Source organism: Canis lupus, chromosome 19 (assembly GCF_011100685.1).
Source record: "Canis lupus familiaris isolate Mischka breed German Shepherd chromosome 19, alternate assembly UU_Cfam_GSD_1.0, whole genome shotgun sequence".
NCBI lineage: Eukaryota > Metazoa > Chordata > Mammalia > Carnivora > Canidae > Canis > Canis lupus.
This window is the reverse complement of record NC_049240.1, coordinates 18623362-18641610: the sequence shown is the minus strand read 5'-3', so window position 1 is coordinate 18641610 and position 18249 is coordinate 18623362. Positions and strand designations below refer to the sequence as shown.

The following is an 18249-nucleotide window of genomic DNA, read 5'->3' as shown; positions in this document are numbered from 1 at the left end:
ATTCAGGGGACTGTTGCCAAATCCAGTGTCTTCATCAAGCTTTTATCCTGTTTTCTTCTAAAAGTTTTCACCCTTAATGTTTGTATCTTCGAAGCATATTGAGTTAATTTTTGTATATAGTGTTAGGTAGGAGGTCCATCTTCAATCTTTTGCATGTGGATACCCAGTTTTTCCAGCATCATTTATTGAAAAGACTGCCCTTTTTCCCTTTTGAATGATACTGGCCCCCTTGTCAAGAATCATTTAATAAATATGTGAGAATTTATTTCTGGGTTCTCGGTTCCATTGGTCTATGTGTATGCCATTACTCTAATGTTTTGATTTAATGTCACTTTGTATTAAGTTTTGAAATTGGGAAGTGTGAGTCCTCCAACTTTGTTCTTTTTCAAGATTATTTTGCCTGTTTGTGTATGGTGCAGGCCAACTTGTGCAGTCACATTTTCTTTGTTGAAATTATTTGTGCTTAATAAACAAGGTTTAATATTTTTGGTTTTCATTCTACCTGAACCCAACTCTAAGTAAATGGAAAAAAAAAATAATCTTTTTCTGAGTTTTTAAAGTTCTATTTTTCTATAGTCCAGAATGTATGTGTCTAATTATAGTTCTCCTTTGCCTAATTAATGTGAACTGCAAATAACATTGTTAGTCTTTCCTTACTAATTTTGATATATTAAGTCAGTATTTCATCTTACTCAAAATTAAGTCCGGAGTAGTAGTTTTTTTTGCTTCCTTTGTTTTTATGAATGATTCTCAGGAGATACTAATTACTTTAGTTGAACTTTTGCTCCTGGAACCTCTTCATTTAAACTTTTCTGATCTTATTTGTTTCTTTGGTTTAGTGTCATGTTCTTTTTTTGTTTTCCTCAGTTCCCTAACTTGGGATCCAAATCGGAAAGCCATTGCAAAGAATGGGACAAGCTTTGAAAACTCTGAATGTAGTATCCCGCTAGGAAAAATGATAACTTTTACTTATTAAATTTTAATAAGATACTAATTTTAAGTGTTTTACATAGTATTACTGTAAATAGAAAATTGTTCATGAGCATCTGAAACAAGGTTCATTTTAAATACTTTTAGGATTGTGGCATCTGTGATAATGCAAAGTATATAACAGCATAAGATTAGGAAATCCAGAACTGTGTGTATATAATTTCAACATAGGAAAGACCTTTATCAAGGATGAGCTATGGATATTTGATGGGTTGGAGTTGGCAGAACTATACAGAAAAAAATAATCATTCTCAGACTGCTATTTATTATAGAATAATAAGGTAGGTATCTGCTCTTTGGAACATTGATGTTTTATGTTTCTTTATGTTTTTTATTTACAGGTCCTCCTCCTATCCCTGCAGAACCTGTTGTTTCACCTGAACCAGCATATGTCTCAAAAGTACATTATGGTAGGAAAGTCCCTTATGATCTTTTTTAGTAACCCAATAAAGAATTATAATTAAACATGTATTAAAATATGCTTAGATATGAAAATATATACTACTATTTTATTATTCAAATCTGTAACACTTCTACAAAGAGGAGACTTTCCTTTTATATTGTGCTAAAAAAGAGAAATAAGGAGCGGAAGAAGAAAGGTTGAAGAAAATTTGAAGAAATGACTTTTTTTCTATAAGGGAGTGGTTCATCAATTTCATATAGCTGCTCTTTTGAGAATGCTTTGGTAGGCTTGTCATTAATAAAAACCAATGGCTTTCTGATGCTTAATGGTTGGGGTTTTTATTTTAAATAATTGTTTACTTTTTTTTTTTAAGACTTTATTTTTTCATGAGAGACACACAGAGAGAGGCAGGGACACAAAGGAAGAAGCAGGCCCCACGCAGGAAGCCCAACGTGGGACTCGATCCTGGGTCTCCAGGATCATGCCCTGGGCCGAAGGCAGATGCTCAACCACTGAGCCACCCAGGCATCCAATAATTGTTTACTTTTAATGGCAGTTATTTGTCACTCAAGCTCAAGAAAACTGCAATTGCAGTTACTAGTTGTATGACCTACAATCAGCTACTTCTCTATGCATCTTAATTTTTTCATTTATAAAATGGCTATAACAGTAATTACCTCAAAGGGTACTTATGAGAATTTAATGAATTCATTCATGTAGAATACTTAAATCAGTGCTAGTAGATACTTCCTAAATAGTAACTTTTTTTTTTTTACAACATTTTGTCATATTTGACATTGTATGGTAGTAGTTGTATACATTTCTTATCGGATCATAATTCTCTGAAAGTCAGGAAATTATTTCTACATTGCCTACACAATAGTTAATACTACAGACTTCAAAGTTTAGAGTATTTACAGAATTAAAATGAAAAAATACCCTTCTCTTCTAGGTCTAAAGATGAGGGTTTAAAAAACAGGAGGACCTGTAAATAAAAACATAAAGAAACATGAAACATCAATGTTCCAATTTATGCCTATTCAGACTTGGGTTGTCCATTGTCAGTCTTTTTTTTTTTTTTTTCCTCCATTATCATTATAAAACAGAAAATCTATGCTTTTGTGAACTTGTTTGGAGTAAAAGAACAAACAGACCAGGGAAATAGACATATTCAAATGACAAAATCCATCAAAGTTCAATACAGTAATTTAACAATCATAAGAATTGGTGAAAAGAAGGGAAGTGAGGGTTGAATCCAGCAACAATCATCCCTTAATATGGGGACAGGGCTCTAGTGTGTCATTTCAGCCTCTGGGCAATTTTAATTAATGGCAGGACAGAATCTCTGGTCAGTAACTGACAATATAGATTAATATACCCTGAGAAAACAGACCAATCTGTGAGGAAGGAAGAACACATAATTAACAGTGTGTTTAAAAAAAATACATGATTAGAGTCAGGTTTTAGTAGGCTCAGACACGAGTCAAGTTGTCATAAAAGGGAGAGCAAACTCATCCTTCAAGCTAATGGGTAAACACAGGAGTTGGATGTTACTCCCTTTGAAAAAAAAAAAAAAAAAACAAAAAAAAAAAACGATTTTAGACCCACAGTAATTTCCAGGACAGATCCTATTTGGCCAATTAGAGAGAGTATTGGTATTACACAGACTGTGTGCTTTGCCCTATTTCTCACTGACCATATTTCATGAAAAATAATATTTTGGGGCACCTAGGTGGCTTAGTTGGTTAAGCGTCTGCCTTTGGCTCAGGTCATGATCTCAGAGTCCTGGGATTGAGTCCCACTCTGGGCCCCCTGCTCAGCAAGGAGTCTGCTTCTCCCTCTGCCCTTCCCACCACCAATTCTCTCTCTCTCTCCCTCCCCCCCCCCATAAATTAAAAATAAAATCTTTAAAAAATGATATTTTGAGGTGACTGGGTAGCTCAGTCAGTTAAGCATCCAACTCTTGATTTAGGCTCAAGTTATGATCTCTGGGTTGAGAGGTGGAGCTCCACACTGGGCTCCACACTAAGTGTGGAGCCTGCTTAAGCTTCTCTCCCTTTGCACTTCCTGCCCTGTCTGCAATAAATAAATACAAATTTTTAAAGTGGTATTTTGGCTCTGAGGATAGGTTCAGGTGACATGATACTAAAGATCACTTGAAATTAGCTACTTAAAACCAAAGAAATGGTGTTAAATGGCATTATGTATGTCATGTTTTTATCTCATCCTTCATTTTCAGTAACTTGGGAGAACATTTTGTTTCCTCAATAGCCAGGACAAATGTATAAGGGAAATAGTATTGCATTTGATTTTTATTCTTTACATGCATGGTAATAAGAGACACGTTTAGTAACTAAGACTTGGTTATATTCACAGTATTATTTCCTTCAACACTGAATTAAGATCAAGAGGTATACTTAAGAGGTATACTTATATGTTGTCAAGTCCCAAATGTTCTTTATGATATTTAGATGCAACCATTTAAAGTGTAGCAGAACATTTTTTTGCCCATCCACAATTCTTATTCTGTCAGTACTAATTGCAGTGTGTTTTTCTACTCCATAACACAAAATACACGCTAACTATATATGACATGATTAAACAAATTATAGTACATTCATTCTGTGGACCCACAAAGAAGGATGAGGTAGTCCCTGAGTGATGTCTGAGACTAGGTAAATGCAAAAGGTGCATTTCAGAATGTTCCAGTTTTTGTTTTTTTGAGTGACATATGTTTATATTTACAGATTCTAAAAGTTTCTATTAGAAAGTGGTAATATTATCTGCATTTGGTAAAAAGTTAAATTTAGGGCAGCCTGGGTGGCTCAGAGGTTTAATGCTGCCTTCAGCCCAGGGTGTGGTACTGGAGACCCAGGATCCAGTCCCACATCGGGCTCCCTGCATGGAGCCTGCTTCTCCCTCTGCCTGTGTCTCCGCCTCTCTCTTTCTCTGTGTCTCTCATGAGTTAATAAATAAAATCTTTAAAAAAAATAAATAAAGTAAAAATTAAACTTAAAAATATTTTTATTTATATATTTTTTATTACTTTTTCCTCTGTATCATGAATTTTTGGTGATAAGCAGGGCCAAGTTGCTGAGTAGTTCTCATTACGTTTTTATTGTGTAAGGATCAAAAACTAATTCATACACCACACATGGATAGTTTTGTTGATAACAGTTTTGGTGAAATGTATGCTAGCATGCAATTGTAATAATTTACATCTCCACGTTATATGCTTTGTGATGAGATAAAAGAATATAGCCCTTACTTCATTTTTTCCTGAGCTTCATTTTGTGATTGATTTTGTGATTGTTCACATTCTTCGTGATAATGTGAATTTGTTTTTGCCAATAAGAGAGCATTAACAATAGTAACAGAAAAATTAAAGTTTAACAAATATAAACAAAGCATGTAAATGGCCTAACTGAAATGTGTTGTGTCCCATTAGTAGAATGTTAGTTGAGAATGCTAATATCATACTTTTATTATTTGTGTGCTTTTTTAATGTAATGATTATTGAGCAGGTAAAAAGAATTTGTGAAAATGATAATTCTTCATTTCTTATGTAACGCATGACAGCAAAGTTGTTTCATTGCTTTTTGTCCTCTAAAAATGTGAAACGGACTGCAAACCACTTGGTAGACTGCTTAGCAATCATCATGAAACATCAGGAGCTATTAGTGATTTGCAGCTAAACTTGGAGAAACACTGTATTAGGGGATTCTGCAACCTCTCATTCTCTAGAACGATGGTTCTTCAGTAGGGGTACACAAAACAAATGGCCAAGGCCCTACCCCAGAACCTTAATTTTAATAAGCTCTGTCATTTTTTTTTTAATCCACAGGTAACTTTTGATTATATTCTTGATTATCAACTGTTTTCTAGTAATCCTAATTACTTAAAATTATCTTTATCCCCTTGCAAAGTGCAGGACTTCTTCAGTGGGAACATGGAACTGTATCAAGGGTCTAAGTGCTTAGTTCTTTGCAGTGGTTCTCAGCGGGGCAAGTACTAAGGGGAATGTATTTTAATTGTCACAGTGTTGAGGGAAGACTACTGGCATTTGGTGAGATGTTAGTTGGCAGTGTGGGACAATCCTATTAAATGACTTGTGTCTTGTATAATTTTTAAATACTTCATCAAATATAGATCAGTAACTAATATGAAGTATTAATCTTTTTACAATAAATTTTCCATAAAGCTCAATAACATGTCTTTTTTAGAATTGAATGCTTTAAAATATCAATCAGTGGCATAAATTATAATTTGTTCACATATGTAAATTACAAACTCAATTGTAAGGTTATAATAGGAATAATAGAGGCCTCTGGGAGAAAGCACTGTGTTCTTCAAATCATATTCCATTTGATTTTTTTTTCCAGAAGGGAGACATATTCAGTATGCAAAGATATCACAAATTGTTAAAGAAACATTTAATAAACTAATTTCTAATCATTCCGAATATCTGAAATGTAGCAATTCATTGGCTGCTTTTATAATTGAAAGAGGTAAGTCCAGATATTTGGGATGTGTTGGTTTATGGAAAAAGTGTTAAATAACCTCATCATTGGAGCTATATATAGTAGTATTTTGACTCTTTGGTCCTTTTTACAATGGTGTTGCATTGATTTGAAGTGGCCTTTTCTAGTGGATGTGGATCATTAAATACAAAGGCTCTCAATGTTACAGTATACTGACCAGAAGCCAATAGAGAACTGCAGAAAAGTAAAATGCCTAACATTTTAAACAGTAACTCTGTTGGAACTACTACCAACTTGAAATCTAATTTTCCATTGTAATAAACATTGAGAAGGACCCCATAAAAATGAACACATTTTCAAATACGAAAATATTATAATATGAAAAATCATGAGCTTCTGGTTTTTCTTGTGGATATTATGATTCTAACTACATTTTATCTTTTATTTACCCTTTAGTGTTCTAGATTAATAATTTAATAAAAGTATTTGAATTTTATGTTCATCTTGGAGTAAGATGTAGATGATATAAAACAATTGAGATTTGGTCTATTTTTTTTTTAAGATTTTATTTATTCATGAGAGACACATAGGGAGAGGCAGAGACACAGTCAGAGGAAGAAGCAGGCTCCACACAGGGAGCCTGAAGGGGGTATTGATTCCCGGGGCCTCCAGGATCAAGCCCTGAGCCAAAGGCAGGTGCTAAATCACTGAGCCACCCAGGGATCCCCAGATTTGGTCTATCCTTAGGGAGTTTTTATAATTTAGGGAGAGAATGTTTATACACACATATATACAAATACTGTTGAAAGTCTAAGTTGATAACAGTTATTTTCTGTAATCCAAAAATGCATGAAAATTAATAGATTGTAGAGAGCCAATAAGGTTAAAATCTTTGGGACGTGAAACTAAGGGTTAATAAGGCTTGGATAAATAGAAGAAAAGACATTTTTGAAGAGAGAAAGGCATAAGGGAAGAAAGTGGGAGTGAGAAAACTTCATGGAACAATGAGAGAAATTTATTACTAGTGCAGAAAAGTGTGTACATACGTGTGTGTATGTGTGTGCGTAATACAAAATATAGTTAGGTTGATAAGATGTTACCAGATTATGGAGTCCTTTAAAATCCAGTCAAAAGTTGGATTTCATGAAATAGAAAGTGGTGAAAGATTTTTGGTTAGGGATTGATACCGTACTCTAATTGTTGGATACAGCATGAGATTTAGCTCTGCTACCTAAGTGACTTTGGGCATGTTATATATTTAACATCTCTCTGCTACAGTTTTCTTCTAATTTCTGAAAAATAGAAGTAATAACTTCTACTTCATGGAGTACTAGGATTAGATGTGATAATATAAATTATTTGGCACAGTACTTGGCATTTAGGAAAAGCTTAAATTACATTTGTAATGATTAAAATAAGTTGATGTTTAAGCAATAATTGCCAACAGTTTTTTAAAAATACTACAAGGATTGGTCCTGAATTAGAGTATTGTAACTTAGATTATTGTAATGGAGCTGCTTACATTAGAGTTGAGAAAGATATGAACAGGGAAAGAAGATAATATTTTTTAGAAATTGATGTGATTAGATGAAAGTGACAATGACAGATGAAATAAGACCTAGCATTTCAAGTTTACATAGTAGAATGATCATTGTTCCCATATACACAGGAATCTGGAAGCTGATGTGAAGTTGTATGAATAGCATGGATGAGAGTAATAAATCTGGTTTTAGTGATACAATTGTAAATCTAGGGTGCGGAGACACTGAGTAAAATTAAGTACACGTTCCTGGAATAAGTGACTTGATCAATGCATACTTACAATGTATTAGAAGCCTCAAGTGGATATTCCTCACTGCCCAGCCAACCGGTGTCTAGCAGGGTTGATCACACATGCCCTGAAATGTCTACTTCATACTTTGTCCTCAAATATCCCAGATCCTCTTTTCTATCCCTGCTTTTAACTAATGGCCATGTGTCATTTTTTTTTTTTATTTATTCATGAGAGACAGAGAGAGAGGGAGAGGCAGAGAGAGAAACAGGCTCCATCCCGGGAGCCCAACATGGGACTCGATCCAGGGTCTCCAGGATCACTCTCTGGGCTGAAGGTGGTGCTGAACCGCTGAGCCACCCAGCTGCCTCATGTGTCATAATTTTTTTATTGTGTCTGTAAGAAACTATCAAATCCAAACTTCCTTTTGTTCTTTACCATCAAATCTATGTAATTTCTTCCATTTGAGCTCATCTTCTCTGCTGTGAGTAGAGGAAGGATCTTTGATAGCTGATCCCTTCACTTAAGTATTGGTTCCATTCCCTCTTTCAACTTGATGAATCCCTTCTGTTATTGCCTTTTACTGCATTATGAAACTAGTATCTCCCTGAAACATGACAGGTCCTGTTACAGAGTTTAAATATAAACTGAGTTTCTATTTATAACTCAGAACTTTACATCACCATTCCAGAACTTAGTGACACTATATAATTTGCTTTTACCACCACCATCCACTTACTGGAGCAGCTACATTTGTGATGATGGAACTTCTTATTTTTCCCATCTAGTTCTATTTCCCCTCTAGCTTTCTCCATCTCAGTACCTGGCATTTTCCCAGTTGTTTAGGCAGGCTAAAAAACTGAGTTCTTTCCCTAATAACCTAATAACAGTTTATGTCTAAGTTCTGTTATGTCCCCAAACACTACGTCAGATCTGATTATTCTTTTCCAACCACTCTTCATTACTCAAGTCTTAAGTCATTATGTCTTCAGCTTCTTGGACCCTAAATATCCATGTAAAGGAATGATCTTAAAATGTAACACAATATGGTTTTCAGTCTCTTACCCTCAGCTTCACCATACGTAGCTCTTGAGTAAAATCCACAGACTCCTTAGCATGATTTATGATGACTCTCTGACCTCATCTGATGCCATTTCCTTACCTCTTTGCTGGAGCAGCTATACTGGTCTCCCTGCCCAGGGTCCACAGAAGCTTGCTGTTTTGACTGCAATGCCCCTTACCTCACACCTCATGTTGAAACTTAAATTTCGGTTTCATAGAGATTCTGCATCTAGTTTGCATGAGGTAACCTCGCCCTCCATTATTTTTTTACATTGGCCCCTTTAAAGCACATGTCATAGTTTGTGGTTTGTTTAGTCTTTTTCTGTCTTTATTAGAAGCTTCATGAGGGCATGTCTTGCTCAACTTTTTATTCCTAGCGTATACTTTTTAGTTCTTCAGTTTTTATTGAATTAATGAAAGTCCTTTTAGGTATTTGCAAAGGTGAAACCTTTTTATTTAAGATTTATTTATTTTAAAGAGAGTGTGTGAATATATGAGCGGGCAGAAAAGAGAGAATCTCTAGCAGTCTCCCTGCTGAGCATGGAGCCTAGCCTGACTGAGGGTTCTGTCGCACAGAGCTCAGTCTCAGGACTCTGAGATCATGATGAGCCAAAATCAAGAGTCAGACACAACTGATTGAGCCCCCCAGGCACCCCTGAAACTGAACTTTATTTGAAAGTCTAAGACTAGAGATTTTCTGAAATAATCAATATGAAGTAAAAAAAAACGCAAGATGTTCAGAGGAGAATATTCTAGAGAAAAAAGAACAATGAGCTTAGTGACTACACTATAGAAAAGCCTTAGAGTTAGGATGTGAAAGAAAAAAGGATTATGTAATCTGAGCATAGAGTTTCAAGAAATCTCAAGGTACAGAAAAAAAAATGGAGAAGAACTGTTAGAAAAAGAATAAGGTGCTTGTTTCTTTAAAACAGTTTCAGGGGTGCCTGGGTGGCTGAGTTGGTTAAGTGTCTGCCTTTGGCTCAAGTCATGATCTCAGGATCCTGGAATCAAGTCCCTGGTTGGGCTCCCAGCTCAGTGGGACGACTACTTCTTCCTCTTCCTTTCCTCCTCCTCATGTGGACACGCTCTCAAATAATCTTTAAGACAGTTTAAGTAGAACAGAGAAATTGATTTGCAGAGTTTGAGTGGATTAAGAAAAAATAGAAAAAAAATAGTCATTAGATAACTTTAAGGCAGAAGTAGAATGGCAAATGAAGTCTCTAGTAAGCCAAACACATCTAGATGTAGAAGAAATAGATGTGTAGTTGAAAACTAAGAATATCTGACAATTCTGTTGATGGTGGTAAAATTTTAGATGAACTATCATAAAATATCTGCCTTTTTAGGAATATTATTGAACTATTAAAAAATGTTCCCAGAAGACCCTCAAACTCTTATTTAAAATTGGGATTTTCCATTTTTTTGGTCAATATATTTTAGTAACTTTAAAATGGTAAGGTAGAGGTTGAATATAGAGAAGAAAGAGGCCAGAATAACCTGTTACTGTTAACCTTTTCCTTTCAGCTGGACAGCATGAAGTTGTAGCTATAGGCACAGGTGAATACAATTACAGCCAGTGCATTAAGCCAAATGGAAGAGTGTTGCACGACACTCATGCTGTCGTTACAGCCAGAAGGTCTCTCCTTAGGTAAGGTAACATATATTTAATGCCACCAAATATTAATTCTTTCAGCCCAAAGTAACCACATATCAGTGTCTTTATTTACAAATGGAATTTTACTGATCATTGAGCCTTGGATATGACAGTCTCTGATTATTTCTATGTCATTTTTTTTAAAAAACTTTACAATAAATGTGTCTTAATTTGTAGATTTTAGTGGCCTTTCTTATCAAGACTTTATGAACTCAGTTTTAAGAGTCCTACAACTTTTTTCTTAATATACCATCTTTATTACTGATCAAAGTAACTGAGTATATAGCTTTAGATCTGGACCAGGGAGACTTGGTGTAATATTCACCCCCAAATTAGCCACATTTAAAAACATCATTAGAAGCCAGTAAGTTTACATTCATGATGTCTATGCAGAGTTTATAGCAGAATGTAGATAATGGTATTTTTTATTAAATTGAGATATAGTTGACATATGATGTTAAACATGTTAGTATGCAGCAGTCACCATACTCCGCATCATGGTAAATGTAGTTACCATCTGTAACTGTACAATATTATTGACTCTGTTCCCTTTGCTATACTTTTCATCCTCCTGACTTTTTCTTTTTTAAATATTTTATTCATAGAGACAGAGAGGCAGAGACATAGGCAGAAGGAGAAGCAGGCTCCATGCAGGAAGCCCAGTGTGGGACTCGATCCCGGTACTCCAGGATCACGCCCTGAGCCAAAGGCAGAGGCTCAACTGCGAGCCATCCAGGCATCCCTGTTTTTTGTTTTTGTTTTTGTTTTTGTAACTATAAGTTTGTACAGGCTGGCAGAAAAGGCTGAGATGAGCATACCTGTTTCTTAAATTCATTGGTAGTCACTCTGCTCTCTACAAAAGGCGTGAATAGTAGGTAGAGAAGCTAGGAATGAGAAAGAGAAATAGAATGAGAACGAAAGTGAAAATAGCAGAAAGAGAAGCCAGCAATGTTACTCCTTAGAAGTCCTCATATGAAAAGTGAAGAATTTGTTACTTTTTCCAGTATCTACCAGATTTTGGTTCTGTTAAGCCATTGAGTTTACTTTTTTTTTTTTTGAGTTTACTTTCTATAAAACTTTTTAATGGAAATTTTCAAACACAGTAAGAATAGGATAATGAATTCTATCATTCAGTTTATTAGCATTCTGATACCAATATCTGTGATCATATCCAGTTATCAGCATATTTAGTTATCAGCATTCTGTTCTTATTTAATCTTTGCATCCTCACTTTTTGTTGGTATTTACTGTGGTAGAGTAATTTAAAACAAATTTAGACCTAATTTTGTCTGAAAAACTTAAGTACATGTTTCTATAAGGAACGAATCCTATAATCTTAAAGAGAAAATTTTGGGGAAGTTAATGCAACTCATTGTTCTCTAATCTTCGTTGGTGCTTATTGAATTATTTGACCTCTTTAAAATTACTTCTTTTATTTCTTCCCATGCTTGGCCCTATTATATGCTTGTGCTGAGTCTTTAAAATTATTTCTGATGAAAGGACTAAAATGTTTTTAATAAGCAAAATAGTATTTGTCCCCTGATTGATTTGTATTAGTTTCTCAGGAAATTTGTTCCACTTCTTACTATGACTTAGGATTTTCATCGTATTGTTTTTGCAATTCTTTGTTTTTGTCTTCAGAACCACTATGAAGCAGGAACCACAGTGGTTGGTTGTTTTGTCAGGGAAGGGAAAAAGAAGCAAGGAGAATTTTTACACTTCACGTAGGAGGCTGAGAGCAGAACTGAGAAAAAAGAGGAATCAATAGAGAAATGGGTCATTAGCTGGATATGACTGTTTAGGACTCAAACGTGAAATGAGTGTAGTAGTAGTCAAGGAATGGTGCTTTTAGGCCGGTCACATGTCAGACTGGGCTACAGTTGAGGACTTCTTACAGGATTTAACTCTTCTCTAAATAAGGCAAAAGTTATTTTAGGAATTCTTAATTTCCAAACTTTCCTTTGGAGAAATAGCCTTTCAATGAGGGACATTGTTCACGACACACATGAATATGATGCTTAAAATAAATTACTGTAAAATTTTATTACTTAATAAAGTTATAACTCTTTTCTTTAGGTACTTTTATAGACAACTTCTACTCTTCTACAGCAAAAATCCTGCTATGATGGAAAAATCAATATTTTGTACAGAACCAGCTTCTAATCTACTGACTCTGAAACAGAATATCAACATTTATCTCTATATGAACCAGTTGCCTAAAGGGTCAGCTCAGATTAAGTCACAATTGTAAGTATTATAGAAGTTGTTTTTAAAAGCAGTTAGAATGGCTAGATCATATATTCTAAGTCCCTAGAACAGCACTAGAACAAGTAAACTCATACCTATTCGTATTCTCCCTCTGACTTGAGGTGTTATTTGTGGCCTCTAGCTGGGGCCTCTCCTCCACTCAGTCTGATCTGTTACTACTACTACTAAAATTATTCCACATACTTCTGTGCTGTTGAAAATTTTCTTCTTTCGAGTTTTAAGACTTCATAAATGTTAGGAAAGCCTGGTTTTATGTATACTCACATACTAATACTGGAGTTAATGCAGTTTTTCTGAGTCTGTAGCTAAAACTTTATTATCTTGATGAATGAGTAGCATCAGCATGACACTTAAACAGCACAGACAAGCACAAAGGAGAAAAGCAAGTCTATCTAGAGATAACCATGGTTAATATTTTTTTTAGAAATTCTTCCAGTTACACCTTTGAAAACAAGTGCAAGGACTGTTCCTGGAGAGAAGATTCAGGACAAATGATTTTACATTTTTTTTAAACATATTTTACTGGAGATTAATTTTGAACACAAATTGTCAGTTTTTTTTTTCTTCATTCTCTTGTATTTTTTTAAATTTTTAAAAAAATTTCAGAGAAAGAAAATGACTTAACTGTGGAAGGAACAAAACTTAAGTTTTCATTTGATTTTAAGGGACATAAAGGCAGTAAAAAGAATTTATCTTTGCCCAGAAGCTCTAAATATGGTTAATTTCTGTTTGGTATTAATCTTAAGGAATGGCAAGTTAAACATGTTTGAAAACAATTCTTAAGTACATATAGATTTTACTTTGTCCACTTTTTTTAAATTGTTTTAATGTTTATTTAAATTCCAGTTAACGTACCGTGTAATACTAGTTTCAGGTGTACAATATAGTGATTTAACACTTCTGTATGATCCTAGTACTCATCACAAGTGCACTTCTTAATCCTAATCACCTTCTTTTTAACCCATCCCCCCACCATCAGTTTGTTCTTTGTAATTGAGAGTCTGTTTCTTGGTTTGCCTTCTCTCTCTTTTTCCCTTTAGCTCATTTGTTTTGTTTCTTAAATCTCACATATGGCTGAAATCATATGATATTTGTCTTTCTCTGACTTTCACTTAGCATAATACTCTCTAGCTCTATGCATGTCATTGCAAATGGCAAGATTTTGTTCTTTTTTATGGCTGAGTAATACCCCATTTTGTATACTTTGTTTTGTAAAAGAAAAAAAAACCCTTTCCTTTTTCTAGGCGTCTTAATCCACATTCTATATCTGCATTTGAAGCCAATGAAGAACTGAGTCTCCATGTGGCTGTTGAAGGCAAAATTTATCTCACTGTCTACTGTCCTGCAGATGTTAATAGAGTAAGCAGTATGTCCTCAAGTGACAAATTGACAAGATGGGAAGTGCTTGGTGTACAGGGAGCATTGCTGAGTCACTTTATACAGCCAGTTTACATCAGCAGTATACTTGTTGGTAAGTGGGATTTCAGTACCTCTTGGCCTCTTTTCATTGAGTAAATATATCAATATAAAATCATATTTTGCATTCATGATCCTTTATTTAAGGTAAACCACATTCATTGTTCTGTTGAGCTTTTTATTTCATGGTAACTTGTAATCATACTTGGTATTTTGCATGAATAGATAATATAGGTCATACTTTTCTGCATCTTGCTTTTTTCATTTAATGTATTTTGGAAATATTTCCATGTCAAGTATGTAAGAATTTCCTAATTATTTCTCACTGTGTGGTACGTCTTTGTATAAAGGTATCATAATTTATTTAAGCACTTACAGGTTGAAGGAACTTTAGATTATTTCTAATATTTTTTTACAGCTACCAAAATGCATAGTGAATGACTTTTTTATATTTGTTATTTGCACTTGTAAGTCTGTCTCTAAGATGATGAATTCCTAGAAATAGAATGGCAGGTAAAGATGTATGCATTTGCAATTTTGAAAAATGTTACTAAGTTACCCCCCAAATCACATTCCCGCTGGTAATATATGACAGTGGCAGTTCTTCTTACCCTCAAAAGTAGTTACTTTTCTAAATCTTCTTTTTCCAAATATGAATTCTTGAGGATGATAGTTTCTTAGATTTAATTTGGTTACAAAGTTCTTTGCCATATTTCCTTTTAGGTCTGATGCTCTCTCAGATGCTTAAATTTTTCTCGGTCTCCTTTAAGAAAGGTTTTTTCTTGAATGTCTATTAGGTCTGTAAGAATTGTCTATGCTTTCACTAGAATCATAGCTTTCTTTGACTTTGATGAAGATGTAAAATTAGTCGCTTATATAATTCCATGCTATATTTAGTTTCTTAAAAGGATGGATGGTTATAGATTCTTATAGAATTACTTCGTAATAGCTAGTGGTTTGGGACAGGAGCTTAAAAATTAAATCTCTTGTCATTTTGAGTTTCATCTTGCACCTAGCAATGGGGAACATCAGGTAGCAATAAAAACATTCTATAAGACTTTGTAAAATTATTTCTGTTTTCTTTCTTGGCATCTTTGTGGAACACACCTAAAGCTAATTTGCATTCTGCCTGGTATAACCTAAATGATTTTTAATCTGTTTAAGTTGTTTATAAAAAAATACAGATTTTTGAACATCTTGAGATCCTTATTCTGCCTGGGGAAGAGGGTAGGAGTTTTGAGGCAGAGGGATACACATTTTAGAAGCACCACTAGGTGATTTGGATACAATTACGTGAATGGCTCTTTGAGAAACACTCATTTAAAATTTCTTTAAAAGAGATTTGGAGAGCTAAAAGAATCTTCAGAGTTCACTGAATTTTATTAGTAGGCTAGTACAGCTTCTTGCTTAGTATATAAACTCTTTTTATGCCATTCCTGATAGAATATCATCTAACCTCAGTTTAAGAGCATCCAATAATGTGGATTGTAGGATTTAAAGTCAGTCTATTAAATAGCTCCAATTGTTTTTTTTTTTAATTCCTCCTCATTTAGAATTGAAATTTGCTTCCCTTTAATTCTGTACTGACAATATAAGTGAGGGTAATGACCTCATCTTGTTCTGTTGTAAGTCTTATGAAATCTTTTACAGTTCTTTAATTGTTAAAAACCTAATTTACTAGATCAGTTACCAATGTGTAGAGTATTACATTTTAAGACTTCTTTAACTTTTCAAAAAGCTTAGAGAAGCAAATTTTATGCTGTACATGTTCATAGATGTTCATTTTATCACTTTATGGGAGTATTCTTTTTTAGGAAAAAAAGTCTTAGGCTTGCATTAAAAAGACATTTATTATTATTTGAATAGAAAATAATCCACAATGGGGTGCCTTGGTAGCATGTGGGTTAAGCATCTGACTTGTGATTCTGGCTCAGGTCATGATCTCAGGATTGTGGGATCACCAGCATGAGGCGCTATCCTCAGCATAGAATCTGCTTGAGATTCTTGCCCTCTCCCTCTACGCTTCCCTCTGCTCATGCATGTACACTCTTTCTCTCTCAAAATCTTTAGGGGAAAAAAAAAAAAAAGGAAAATAATCCAGAGCAATATGGAAGAAAATTCACTTTGCCTAAGTACTTAAAAACAGCTGGATTTATATTACTTTTCAAGCTTTTAAAGGTATATCTTGCAAATTAGGTATTCTGTTATGGTAAGATCATCTGTCTAAATATTTCAAGAGTGTTTATCCAGAGGTATTTCCATCTAGGAGTTCTTTTCATACACAGATTTGAATTGTACATTTGGATTATAAAGAAGACCAATTGCTAATTCCCTCCTAATGAAAAAATCTGTTTTAAACATAGTTCATGGACTTCTAAGAAACATTTGATAATGTTAGAGATTCTGTTATTCATTCCCTTTTTTTTTTTTTTAAATCTCAGTAATAGGTTCAAATGTTAGTTAAATACTTGCCCCATATCATTCAGTTTGCCTGTTGGCAGAGTCTGGACTCAAAATTAGTTTCATAACTTCTCCTACTGCTGCTTTTTGTATTAAGTTGAACTCTGATAGCTTTGTTTGAGCATAGCCAGTGACAAGAATCTCACTGCTATGTCTGTTAAACTTGACCGTCTTGAAGGCAGATCCTTTGCCACACTCATCTTGGTCCAATTTGTGCTGGGGATGTTGGTCAGTAAATGTTTCGTGAATAAATGGTTTGAATCAGCATGATTTTGTTTTTGTTTTCGAAAGCGCTTTTATTTTTCTACTTAAAACTAACTGTGGAATACAGGAAAAATGTTATTCTTGTTGCTTTTATTCCCACCCAGGAAGCTTTTAAAATAATACAAAATGGCATTGGTTTTAATATTCCAATCCCTAAAGATTCTAATGTGCACCCAGGATTGATAATTACTGCTCTCTGATAATATGTTTTATATTCCTTTTTTGTCAGGTTTTTATTGAACCATCTATATGGTTTTTTTTTTCATCTACTATATGTTAGGTGTTGTGCACTGTTGCATTATTCTCAAAGGTACTATTCGTGTAATGAAATGCAGAGTGAGCATTATGAATACAAAGGCAAGATGCTTCTTGCCTTATGTCTTCTCACACATTTGTGTTTCACAGGAACATGATTTGTTTTCTCCAGATGTTCTATGATAAATGGGTGGTGGTGTTAAAATGTAATGCCCCAGACTAATTATGTTCCAGATGTGGTAGGGCCAGTACATAGTTCTTTAATGTTTGATTCTTTGATTTATGTACTTTATTCTTATTCATGCAGCCTTTTTAAGAGCTGTTTCCACAACCATTTCTGTGGGTTTATATTACACTTATGGTAGATTAATCTCCTGAGAATCTTTGTGTATAAAAAGCTGTCCAGTCAAGTCCGCTGTGGTCTTTGATTAGATTTAGTTTTTGACTTACCTTTGAGCTTCATGTTATTTTAGATAACTTTAGATAAATCAAATTTTCCCTACTTATATGACATATTATTAGATCTGTATTTTTCCAGGAACAAGATTTAGCCTCTGTATATAACCAAAACCATACTTCAGATTTAGTTAATAGTTAAAGCATACATATGTAAAGGGGAACAGTAAAATTTCTAATATTAATATGCTTCTTTTCTATAAAATTATTGTTTTTATATTAAAACATTTTTAAATGAATCAATTTGGCATGTAAGGAATCTTAAATGGAATTTGACTTGCAGGGCTATTTTTTCCCCCCACATATGTCTTTATATTTTAGGCACAAACACTGCCATTATCTCATTACAGTATGTCTTTGTCAGGGATGCTACAATAGAGAGGATGTGATAGATACCTACAATGGAATATTACTCAGCCATAAAAAAGAATGAAATTTTGCCATTTGCAACAGCATGGATAGATCCAGAGGGTATAATGCTAAGTGCAATAAGTCAGAGAAAGACACATACCATATGATTTCACTCGTGTGTATTTTTTTTTTTTTTTTACTCATGTGGAATTTTAAAAACAAGCAAGACAAAAAAAAGACAAACCAGAAAACAAATTCTTAGCTATGGAGAACAGACTGGTGGTTACTAGAAGAGAAATAGGTGGAGAGAAGGGTGGAATACATTATGGGGATTAAGAGAAGAATACATCTTGATAAGTGCCAAGTAATATATAGAATTGTTGTATCTGTATATTATACATCTGAAACTGTACTGGAA

General features: G+C 34.1%; 1 protein-coding gene across 12 annotated transcripts in view; it reads left to right on the top strand.

Annotated features, from left to right (window-relative positions):
- ADAD1 (adenosine deaminase domain containing 1) overlaps nucleotides 1-18249 on the top strand; it is a 98242-nt gene that overhangs the window by 6202 nt on the left and 73791 nt on the right. For 11 of the 12 annotated variants that reach the window (XM_038564733.1, XM_038564742.1, XM_038564741.1 and 8 more), the window contains exons 5-9: nucleotides 1332-1400; nucleotides 5776-5901; nucleotides 10232-10355; nucleotides 12438-12608; nucleotides 13874-14100. In XM_038564733.1, coding sequence (XP_038420661.1) covers nucleotides 1332-1400; nucleotides 5776-5901; nucleotides 10232-10355; nucleotides 12438-12608; nucleotides 13874-14100 — 717 coding nt within the window. The remainder of the gene's footprint in view (nucleotides 1-1331; nucleotides 1401-5775; nucleotides 5902-10231; nucleotides 10356-12437; nucleotides 12609-13873; nucleotides 14101-18249) is intronic. The other variant, XM_038564738.1, reaches the window with a different exon arrangement.